At 40.8% G+C, this 11,411-nt stretch overlaps 1 protein-coding gene across 1 annotated transcript in view; it reads left to right on the top strand.

The window, feature by feature from the left end:
• The first annotated feature begins 506 nt into the window (after window positions 1-506).
• The window catches only part of acap2a (ArfGAP with coiled-coil, ankyrin repeat and PH domains 2a), a 34,230-nt gene continuing 23,325 nt past the window's right edge, over window positions 507-11,411 (top strand). The window contains exons 1-9 of the mRNA XM_049482600.1: window positions 507-607; window positions 4,619-4,676; window positions 6,896-7,015; window positions 7,419-7,472; window positions 8,654-8,712; window positions 8,805-8,988; window positions 9,808-9,852; window positions 9,942-10,037; window positions 11,000-11,074. Of these exons, the coding sequence (XP_049338557.1) occupies window positions 555-607; window positions 4,619-4,676; window positions 6,896-7,015; window positions 7,419-7,472; window positions 8,654-8,712; window positions 8,805-8,988; window positions 9,808-9,852; window positions 9,942-10,037; window positions 11,000-11,074 (744 nt within the window). The 5' untranslated portion in view covers window positions 507-554. The remainder of the gene's footprint in view (window positions 608-4,618; window positions 4,677-6,895; window positions 7,016-7,418; window positions 7,473-8,653; window positions 8,713-8,804; window positions 8,989-9,807; window positions 9,853-9,941; window positions 10,038-10,999; window positions 11,075-11,411) is intronic.

The following is an 11,411-nucleotide window of genomic DNA, read 5'->3' as shown; positions in this document are numbered from 1 at the left end:
TCCTCCTCCTGGAGCTGAGCATGAACTTCAGAGCAGCTGTTTCCTGTTTCTCCACTCCAGCAAAAGATGCTCCACATATGAGCTGCTAACTCATCCATTTCCCTTTATAAAGCTACGAGTCTCTCCTCTCTCTAATATGAGGGGTTTTGTTGTTGGTGAAGAAGGAGGCGTTTATACAGGTATCAATGTGCAGCATGTGAGACGATTCAGGAACAGATTCTGTGTTCACATTACACACAGATACAGATCACTTACACTTACACTGAATGTGAACCGACAAGATACACAAATCTGATCTGAGATAAAGAAGAACGTAGATCTATTCTAACTTGACGTGTAAAAATGACGTCACAATATCTCTTTAATTATAAAGTATAATTAAATTAATGAATATTAATTAATTAATATGTATTCAGTAATAGAGTGTGTGCGCGAGTCCGGCCACCAGATGTCGCTGTTTCTCACTATTACACGCACACACTCACGCACACACTCTATCACGCACACACACGCACGCGCGCGCACCGGCTGAGTACCGGCTGGGTGAAGCGGAGATGAAGGTGACGGTGGATTTTGAGGACTGTCTGAAGGACTCGCCCCGGTTCCGGTAGGTCCAGCTGCGGTGTTGCGGGTCGCAGCGCGGGTTCGGGCTGCGGGTCGGTGCGGTACCGGTCCGGTATCGGTGTTTACCGGCTGAATCAGCGCGCTTTTGTTGTGCTGCTCGAGCTGCGGGGATCTGATCCTCCTGCAGCGGGACAATCAGATCCAGAGCCGCGGTTCTGATCCGGTTCCGATCCGCTGCGGTACCTGCCCGTCTGATCTTTAATTATTAGCCGCACAAAGCCTTTCATCTCACCGCGCGAGACCCGCGCGCAGATACAGTGTAGCGCGAGGGGGTCAGATCCGGGCCTGGTTCTGCTGATACCGGTTCCGCTCATTCAGACAACAATAACACTGCACACCATCAACCCCATTCATATACACTGTTTCCTTTATTGTGGCCATTCACGCTGTAATTTCATTAGCTGGCCATTATATCAGAAACAGCAGAACAGGGATGCATCCTGGGCCTGTCCACCTTAATTAAGGTGGCAGTGTGTGTATTTGTGGTGTAATAATGCTATACAGTATAATAACTAACGCCCTGTTTATAAGTGTTTCCTTTATTTTGGCCACTGATATTGCAATTGCATGATCAGAAACAGCAGAATAGGGGTGAATTCTGGGCCTGTCCACCTTAATTAAGGTGGTAGTGTGTGTTTATGGTGTTAATGATGCTATACACTATAATAATGCCATGTTTAAGAGCGTTTCCTTTATTTTGTCCATTCACTTTGTGTGCATTAGCTGGCCATTATATCAGAAACAATAGATTAGGGGTGAATTCTGGGCCTGTCCACCTTAATTAAGGTGGTAGTGTGTGTCTGTGTGTTTATGGTGTAATAATGCTATACAGTATGTTAACAAACGCCCTGTTTATAAGTGTTTCCTTTATTCTGGCCACTGATATTGTAATTGCATTAGCTGGCCTTTATATCAGAAACAGCAGAATGGGGTAAATTCTGGCCCTGGACCTTAATTAAGGTGGTAGTGTGTGTGTGTGTGTGTGTGTGTGTGTTTATGGTGTAATAATGCTATACAGTTTATTAACGCCCTGTTTAGGAGTGTTTCCTTTATTTTGGCCACATACATTGTATTTACATTAGCTGGCCATTATATCAGAAACAGCATGTTATTGTAAATGCTGTAATTTAGGTGGTAGTGTGTGTTTATGGTGTAATAATGCTACATAATAATCCCTGCAACAAAGTGTTTCCTTTATTTTGGCCACATATGTTGTAGCTATATTAGCTTGCCAATATATCAGAAACAGTAGAATTGGGATGAATTCTCGGCCTGTCCACCTTATTTAAGGTGGTAGTGTATTTGTGTAATGTTGATTAGTGTTAACCCCTATTTAAGAGTGTTTCCTTTATTTTGGCCACTGATATTGTATTTACATTAGCTGGCCATTTTATCAGAAACAACAGAGTAGGGGTTAATTCTGGGCCTGTCCACCTTAAATAAGGTGGTATGGTGTAATAATGCTATACAGTATATTAACTAATGCCCTGTATATAAGTGTTTCCTTTATTTTGTCCATTGACATTGTAATTGCATTAGCTGGCCATTATATCAGAAACAGCAGAATAGGGGTTAAATCCGCTCCACCTTAATTAAGGTGGTTGTGTGTGTATAATGCCTTAAAACCTTATTTAACATTGTTTCCTTTATTTTGGCCTACTACATTGTCATTGCATTAGCTGGCCATTATATCAGAAACACCTAAAGCCTTTATTAACACAGTAAGGGTGAATTCTGGGCCACCTTAATTAAGGTGGTATTGTGTGTGTTTATGATATAACAAGATTTAAGAATGTTCACTTTATTTTGTCTACTTACACAGTAACTACATTAGTTGGCCATAATATCAGAAACACCAAATCAATATCTGAATATTAGTGTAATTCTGTTGTAATGAATGTTATATTTAGATACTTGTGTTGTGATGTCAGCAACCTCTTACATCACCAGATGATGAGGAACAGCTCTGACCTCCATTCACTGTCTGCACACACACACACACACACACACACATTCTCACACACACACACCACACACACACACCCTCACACTGCATCATGCTGCATCATTAATTCAGTGCAGTGAGAGATTCAGTAGATTCAGTGTTATTATGAGTCTGCAGTCGACTCTGATCTGAATCATCTATTAATAATATAAAAACCAGTCTGATTCCTTATTTAGCATTATATACATATATACTACTATTTGTCTTATTTATCATATTTATCATATTTAACTTTAGACTTCAAAGAAATCATATTTTCTGTGTCATCCTAGCAAGTTACATGACAGGGTGGATAGTTTTTGTAGTAAAATAGAGTAGAACAGCACTGCTGAGGTAACTGTATGATTAGAGTAGCACTGCTAAGGTAGATGTGTGATTTTAATAGCGTTGCTGAGGTAAATGTATGATTAGAGTAGCACTGCTGAGGTAAAGTTATGGTTAGAATAGCACTGCTGAGGTAAATGTATGATTATAATAGCACTGTTGGTGTAAATGTGTGATTATAATAGCATTGCTGAGGTAAATGTATGATTAGAATAGCACTGCTGAGGTAAAGATATGATTAGAATAGCACTGCTGAGGTAAATGTATAATTAGAGAAGCACTGCTGAGGTAAATTAATGATTATTAATGTTCTGCATTGAGTCTTAAATCTTTCTGTAAAGCACTTTAAATGACCTCTGTGTATGAAAGGTGCTGTACAAATAAAATGGCATTGCCTAGAATAACACTGCTGAGATCAATGTATGATTAGAATTGCACTGCTGAGGAAAATGTATGATTACAATAGCACTGCTGATGTAAATGTGTAATTAGAATAGCACTGCTAAGGTAAATGTGTGATTTAGAATAGCATTGCTGAGGTAAATGTATAATTAAAATAGCTATAATGAGGTAAATGTATGATTAGAACAGCACTGCTGAGGTAAATGTGTGATTAGAATAGCACTGCTGAGAAAAATGTATGATTAGAATAGCTCTGCTGAGGTAAACGTATGATTAGAATAGCACTGCTGAGAAAAATGTATGATTAGAATAGCTCTGCTGAGGTAAACGTATGATTAGAATAGCACTGCTGAGGTAAATGTATGATTAGAATAACTCTGCTGAGGTAAATGTATGATTAGAATAGCACTGCCTGCTGATATTCAAGGATTCAAGGAGATTTTATTGTCATTCGCATCACATGTGGTACATGAGGTGGAACGAAATTGTGATCTCACGATCCAGTTTTACACCCAAGAGCTGTTATTAATAGATATATAGATAAAAAAGAATACAATAAAAGAAATAGAATATACAAAATAGATAGATAAATATCCCAAGAATAAAAAAAATAAATAGAGAGTAGAAGGTTCAGCAACATGAAGTCCAGAGTGCAAGTGTGCTATAGCAGCATGATAATGTGAATTAGAGCAGTGGAGATAAAGTGTCTCAGTGCAAGTAAAGTGACCATGTTGGTAAACAGTAAACAGTAATTTGTCCTTGGTGTCAGTGCAGTGTGTTGTTAAGTGGAGTTTAAGAGTCTTACAGCTTCCGGAATGAAGCTGTTTCTGAGTCTTGTAAATGTATGATAAGAATAGCAATGCTGAGGTAACTAAATGATTAGAATAGCACTGCTGTGGTAAATGTACGATTAAAGCGGCACTGCTGAGGTAAATGTACAATTAAAGCGGCTCTGCTGAGGTAAATGTATGATTAGAATAGCACTGCTGAGGTAAATGTATGATCAGAATAGCACTGCGGAGGTAACTGTGTGATTAAAATATCACTGCTGAGGTAAATGTATGATTAGAATATCACTGCTGAGGTAAATGTATGATTAGAATGGCACTGCTGAGGTAAATGTATGATCAGAATAGCACTGCGGAGGTAAATGTGTGATTAGAATGGCACTGCTGAGGTAACTGTATGATTAAAATATCACTGCTGAGGTAAATGTATGATTAGAATAGCACTGCTGAGGTAAATGTATATGTCTGTGTTCAGGGCTACAGTAGAAGATGTGGAGGAGGATGTTGGGGGACTTGAGTCCAAACTGGACAAGGTAAGAATCATCTAGTCAAGCAAACCTTAGGAACTGCTTAGCAACACCTAAGTAACTAATAGCCATGCCATAGCAACACCTTAGACACCACTTAGCCACATCGTAGTAACCACGCAGTGTACCATACCAAAGCAACACAAAAGTAACTAGTTTGCAATATTTACCAACACCATAGCAACCACCTGGGATACCAGTGGGAACCACGTTAGCTACGCAACCACCTAGCAACACCATAGCAGCTATAGCTTACATTCCGTAGCGAACACCACAGCAACCCCCTGGAGGAGTCTCTGGGCGAGGACCAGCAGACTGCGAGACAGCCCCATCCATCAGGCTGTGAGGATGCTGAACTCTCTTCCTGTTCTACCCCCCATCCCAATCCTGCCCCCAGCACACACTCACTCAGCATCCTGACCCCCCACTAATACAGTACTGAAACTCTGCACTACAATGCACAAAGTACTGGTCCCTTCCAAACGGACTTGCACTACACAGCCAATACCTGCACTACTGATATACTTGCACTGTCAATACGCACTTTAATTCCCCATAAACTGTGAACTTTAAGGACTTACGCACCCATTCACTTTACCAGCCTTCAGCTATATACCATATACCCTATCTACTGTTTTATACGGGTTCTATTTATACTGTCATTCCATCTCAATCACCATCAATATAGTGTCTCCCACTCTTTTATATTATATATCTATTTCTCCCCCACACCACTGCACCTTGTTTTTGTCTCATGTATGTCTATTGTGTCCCTGCTGTATTGTACACATAGTGTCTCCCATTCTCCTTTATTATATCTATTATCTGTACTTGCTGTAAAATTGGGAAGGAGAGTAACGTAATTTCAATTCTCTGTATGTCCTGTACATATGCAGTACTGACAATAAAACTACTTAACTTGACTTGAAAACTAGGAACCAGTGGGAATCACTGTAGCTCTGCATCCATTCTGCTCTTTCAATCTAATATGATGATAATGAAGATTATTATTGTTTTTTTCTAATTGTTTTATTATTATTGTATTAATGTGTGTGTGTGTGTATGGTGTGTGTGTATGGTGTGTGTGTGTGTGTGTGTGTGTGTGTGTGTGTGTGTGTGTGTATGGTGTGTGTGTGTGTGTGTGTGTGTATGGTGTGTGTGTGTGTGTGTGTGTATGGTGTATGGTGTGTGTGTATGGTGTGTGTGTATGGTGTGTGTGTATGGTGTGTGTGTATGGTGTGTGTGTATGGTGTGTGTGTGTGTGTATGGTGTGTGTGTGTGTATGGTGTGTGTATGGTGTGTGTATGGTGTGTGTATGGTGTGTGTGTGTGTGTGTGTGTGTGTGTGTGTGTATGGTGTGTGTGTATGGTGTGTGTGTATGGTGTGTGTGTATGGTGTGTGTATGGTGTGTGTGTATGGTGTGTGTGTGTGTGTGTGTGTATGGTGTGTGTGTATGGTGTGTGTGTGTGTGTATGGTGTGTGTGTATGGTGTGTGTGTGTGTATGGTGTGTGTATGGTGTGTGTGTGTGTGTGTGTGTGTGTGTATGGTGTGTGTGTATGGTGTGTGTGTATGGTGTGTGTGTGTGTGTATGGTGTGTGTGTATGGTGTGTGTGTGTGTATGGTGTGTGTATGGTGTGTGTATGGTGTGTGTATGGTGTGTGTATGGTGTGTGTGTGTGTGTGTGTGTGTGTGTGTGTGTATGGTGTGTGTGTATGGTGTGTGTGTGTATGGTGTGTGTATGGTGTGTGTGTATGGTGTGTGTGTGTGTGTGTGTGTGTGTGTATGGTGTGTGGTGTGTATGGTGTGTGTATGGTGTGTGTGTGTGTGTGTGTGTGTGTGTGTATGGTGTGTGTGTATGGTGTGTGTGTATGGTGTGTGTATGGTGTATGGTGTGTGGTGTGTATGGTGTGTGTATGGTGTGTGTATGGTGTGTGTGTGTGTGTGTGTGTGTGTGTGTGTGTGTGTATGGTGTGTGTATGGTGTGTGGTGTGTATGGTGTGTGTATGGTGTGTGGTGTGTATGGTGTGTGTATGGTGTGTGTATGGTGTGTGTGTGTGTGTGTGTGTGTGTGTGTGTGTATGGTGTGTGTATGGTGTGTGGTGTGTATGGTGTGTGTATGGTGTGTGGTGTGTATGGTGTGTGTATGGTGTGTGTATGGTGTGTGTGTGTGTGTGTGTGTGTGTGTGTGTGTATGGTGTGTGTGTGTGTGTGTGTGTGTGTGTAGTTGGTTAAGTTGTGTATTGGGATGATTGATGCCGGGCGGGCGTACAGTCAGGCCAACAGACAGTTTGTTAACGGAGTCCGAGAACTCGCACTACAATCCAGCAGAGACGATGTGATCGGGGTGAGACACTCTATCTGTCTGTCTGTCTGTCTGTCTGTCTATATGTATATCTGTCTGTCTGTCTATATGTATATCTGTTTGTCTGTCTATATGTATATCTGTTTGTCTGTCTGTCTCTATGTCTATTTGTATGTCTGTCTGTCTGTCTGTCTATATGTATATCTTTCTGTCTGTCTGTCTGTCTGTCTGTTTGTCTGTCTGTCTGTATGTCTATATGTATATCTGTCTGTTTGTCTGTCTGTCTGTATGTCTGTATATCTATCTGTCTGTCTCTGTATGTCTATATGTATGTCTATATGTCTGTCTGTCTGTCTGTCTGTCTGTATGTCTGTCTATCTCTCTCTCTCTCTGTTCAGCATTGATTGGGTGTAATATAAGATCTGTTTCTCTCTCTTTTCTTTAGTCTAGTTTAGCTGCGTTTGCTGAGACGCTGCAGGAGATGAACAACTATCACACAGTAAGTTCTTCAGTTTTCATTGCAGATGATTGTGGGAAGGCTTTCCACAGGGTTTAGGAGTGTGTTTATGTTCTGTCAGGTTGAGGTCAGGACTCTCCATGTCTTTATTGAGCCCGCAAAGTCAGGAGCAATACAGTGTCCTGAATCTCTTGATCTCCTAAAGCATTTAAAGTCTCTTTCACTGGAACCTTTTACCATAATCCTAATCCCCCCTCTACCAAACTTTACACTCTGCAGTAATAATGTGTGCATTACATCACACTACAATAATAATGAGGTCATATGCAACTCTGATCTCCTCCGAATGTGATCATTTCCCGTTCACACCTTTATTGATCTTCTCTATAAGCATTCCAACCTTACTCTATATTTCCAAAAGTATGTGATAACCTGCTGCACCAACATATAGTAGCTTTAAAAAATCATGTTCTCAATACTGTCTCAGTAATTCAGGATCACTCAAAGGTCTGTTAACCCTTTCAGACTTGAATTATGTTCCAGTGACAAAAAAATATATATATGAATACTGTTTTCTTCTGTCTGGTATGCATACTCAAATACGTATAAATATATATACACTCTAATATAACATCTATATAAAAATGAAATCCAGTTCACTAAAATGTTATTTTTTTCTTTAATGCAATGTCCATTGCGTTGCATGCCTGTTTAACATGTTATTTTATATTAATAATTTCATAAAAAGGGTTCTAAATAACGTAAAATTATGAAACAGGAGCCCTTGTTTTTTTTTCAGTGCAGGGGGCGGGGCTTATCTACTGTTTCACTGGCTTGCAAACTTTTTATTGGCTGATTAATGGTCCGTTCTGTTGATATGTGCAACAAAACATCAAAGAAAATATTTTCCGATACCACTTTTAAATAAGACTGCCTTCATAAAGGGTTTATTAATGGTTACTAATTAGGTTGTAAATCATTAATTAAAAATAATTAATAATCAGTTATAACACACATATGTAGGAAAGTTAACAATGATCCCACTGCCATCTATACTGCTGCCCTTTCTACGTATGTGTTATAACTGATTATTAATGATTTTTAAGGCATTTACAACCTAATTAGTAACCATTAATAAACTAATTGTAAACCATTTATAAACCCTTTATAAATATAGTCTCATTTTAAAGTGGTACCTGTTTTTCTTCTTCTTCTTTCTGTAGATATTGTTTGATCAAGCTCAGCGTTCGGTGAAGACTCAGCTCCACACCTTCGTGAAGGAGTGAGTACTCTACTCGGTTGTGTAAAGGTGTTGTAAGAGTCGTGTAAATCAGTAGTGAACGTCAGTGGCTCATTCAGTGGTTTTTTTCTCAGGGATCTGAAGAAGTTTAAGGATGCGAAGAAGCAGTTTGATAAGGTGAGCGAGGAGAAGGAGGTGGCGCAGGTGAAGAACGCTCAAATTCCCAGGAATAAACAGCACGAGGTGGACGAGGCCACCAACATCCTCACCACCACCCGCAAGTGCTTCCGCCACATCGCCCTCGACTACGTCCTGCAGGTCAGATCAGCTTCTACCATCACCATCCCTGTCTGTTTTTCACATCCTGAGAGAGTTCTTTGCCATGAGGTGCCATGTTAAATATCCAGTGGCCAGTATAAATGAATTGAACCCAAAACACCAAGTTTAACAGCCCTGGAAACTTATCTTACATCCTGCACAAGGCGTGTCATTATGCTCAGTGCTATCTTACACCCCACCAACAGTCTATTTTCTAGAGTCTATATCTACACTGATGGGCGTGGTGTTCTGGAAATGAGGTGTGTTCAGGTACATTTCTGGAGTTTTATCTTGTTTATCTTGGTAACAGAAAACACAGGAGCTCCACTGACTGAATACAACCTAGACAGACGCCAACAGTCAGACGTTCATCGCTATCTCGGTAACACAGGCGCTGTGCCGAGCCGAACGTACACCCCCACTTATTACACACACATGAACACACAGCAGCACAAACCCAACTTTTACATCAACAATAAACAGAATAGTAAATAAAATAACATTGCTGTTCCCGTAAATGAGCTGCTGGAGCTCCTTCACAGCGTCAACCAGCAGCTCAGTTTCCTCTGCTGAGAAGAGTTTGTTGAACACGTCCAGGTAGCTGCACCGTTACAATAGCAATCCACCAAAGACAGAGCTCACCTGATCTACTCTTAAAGAGAATGATGAGGTCTTTAATGGTTTATGTTATGTTTCGCCCAAAATGAACCACACCCATGATTAATTAGGAGAATTAGTACATGCCTAGGTGTACTTTTCCTGTCATTACGATAGCAAAGACAGACTAACACGCCTTATTACCTGTTTTCTTTGTTTTAGATCAACGTCCTTCAGTCCAAGAAGAGGCTGGAAATCCTCAAATCGGTAGGATCCCCTGGAATCTACAGGCTGATGTTAAATGAATGTGTGTTTATTATATGTATATTATATGGATATATATTTCTTCTATTCAGATGCTGTCCTTCATGAACGCCAACCTGAGCTTCTTCCAGCAGGGCTATCGGCTCTTCACCGACCTGCAGCCCCTCATGAAGCACCTCGGGGGACAGGTATCACATCCTGTAACCTGTTACATAATAACATAAATTACCAACTTAAATAACACCTCAGAACACTCAGGTAGATGCATATAATCACAGTTTTTCCTGCTCCTACTGCTCTAAAAAAAGGCTATCAGATGTTATTTTTGAGTAGTGTACCTCCTGGTGAGAGATCATTGGCTGCTAGACATGCATCAAAGACTTAAAATGTTCTCCGACCTGAGCTGTGGATCTCTGCAGCTCCTCCAGAGTGATCATAGCTGCTAAACACGAGCGAGTGAGTTCCAAAGACAGGGTTCCTTCTGAAACCAAGGATGTTAGCCAGGTGGTTGTTCCGCTTTTACTGTAGTAACAGCTTATAGTCTTTATAAGAGGTGATAAACTAGATGTTGGTAGTATATTTTTTGCACTATAAGGCAGACTGGATTATAAGGTGCATTATCAATAAACGTCTATTTTCTGGTCTATTTTCACACATAAGGTGCACCCAATTATAGGAAACTAGTAAGGAACAGGGGTGCCGCCATGTTTCTCTTCTAATTCAGCACGTCTCACTGCTAGGAGGTGAAAGCTGTAAAGCTAAGCTAATTAAACAAAACTGTAATTCTTAAAAAACAGTTTATTTCTATCTGTCTATCTGTCTGTCTGTCTGTCTAAAGCTCTTCTTTTTGTTTACAGTAAGCTTAGATTCCTGAATTTCTCCAGCCCTAAGGTTGGAGTATTAGCATTAGCGGCCAATGCTAATGCTCCTCCAGCAGTGCTAGCTGGGGTTAGCAGCAGGCTACAGACCGATAATATTTACCTCTGAAAATTAAAAGAGCTAGCACTTAGTGCGCTTAGTGGCTAATGCTAATGCTCCTCCAGCAGTGCTAGCTGGGGTTAGCAGCAGACTACAGGCTGATAATACTCACCTCTGAACGGTAAAATAGTCAGCTCTGATTGGCTGGTGTTTCTCTCTGTGTTTTTATCAGTTGGATCAGCTGGTGGTCGACTCGGCCAAAGAGAAGAGAGACATGGAGCAGAAACATTCAGCCATCCAGCAGCAGGTACACACACACACACACACACACACACTATACACACACTATATACACACACACACACACACCAGACTTCCCAAGATTCCCAGAAGTTGCGGGAATCTACCACATATCATTGACGGCTCCCTGATTCCCGCAAGTCAGATAAAATCTCCCTTAATCTAGAATGAGTGGCCTAATCGCTCATACATATTCATGAAGTGCATGCAAAACAGAGAGGGTTCTGATTGGCCTGTTCTCTGCAAAGAGTCTGTAAGTCAGCCAATAATTTTTTAGTGTGGGTGGGCAATGTGTATTTCCCCTCCTGAAAAGGATGATGGGATGCATTCAGGAGCATCATGGC

Source organism: Astyanax mexicanus, chromosome 8 (assembly GCF_023375975.1).
Source record: "Astyanax mexicanus isolate ESR-SI-001 chromosome 8, AstMex3_surface, whole genome shotgun sequence".
NCBI lineage: Eukaryota > Metazoa > Chordata > Actinopteri > Characiformes > Acestrorhamphidae > Astyanax > Astyanax mexicanus.
The sequence above is the reverse complement of the archived record's forward strand: the minus strand, read 5'-3'. Positions and strand labels throughout refer to the sequence as shown.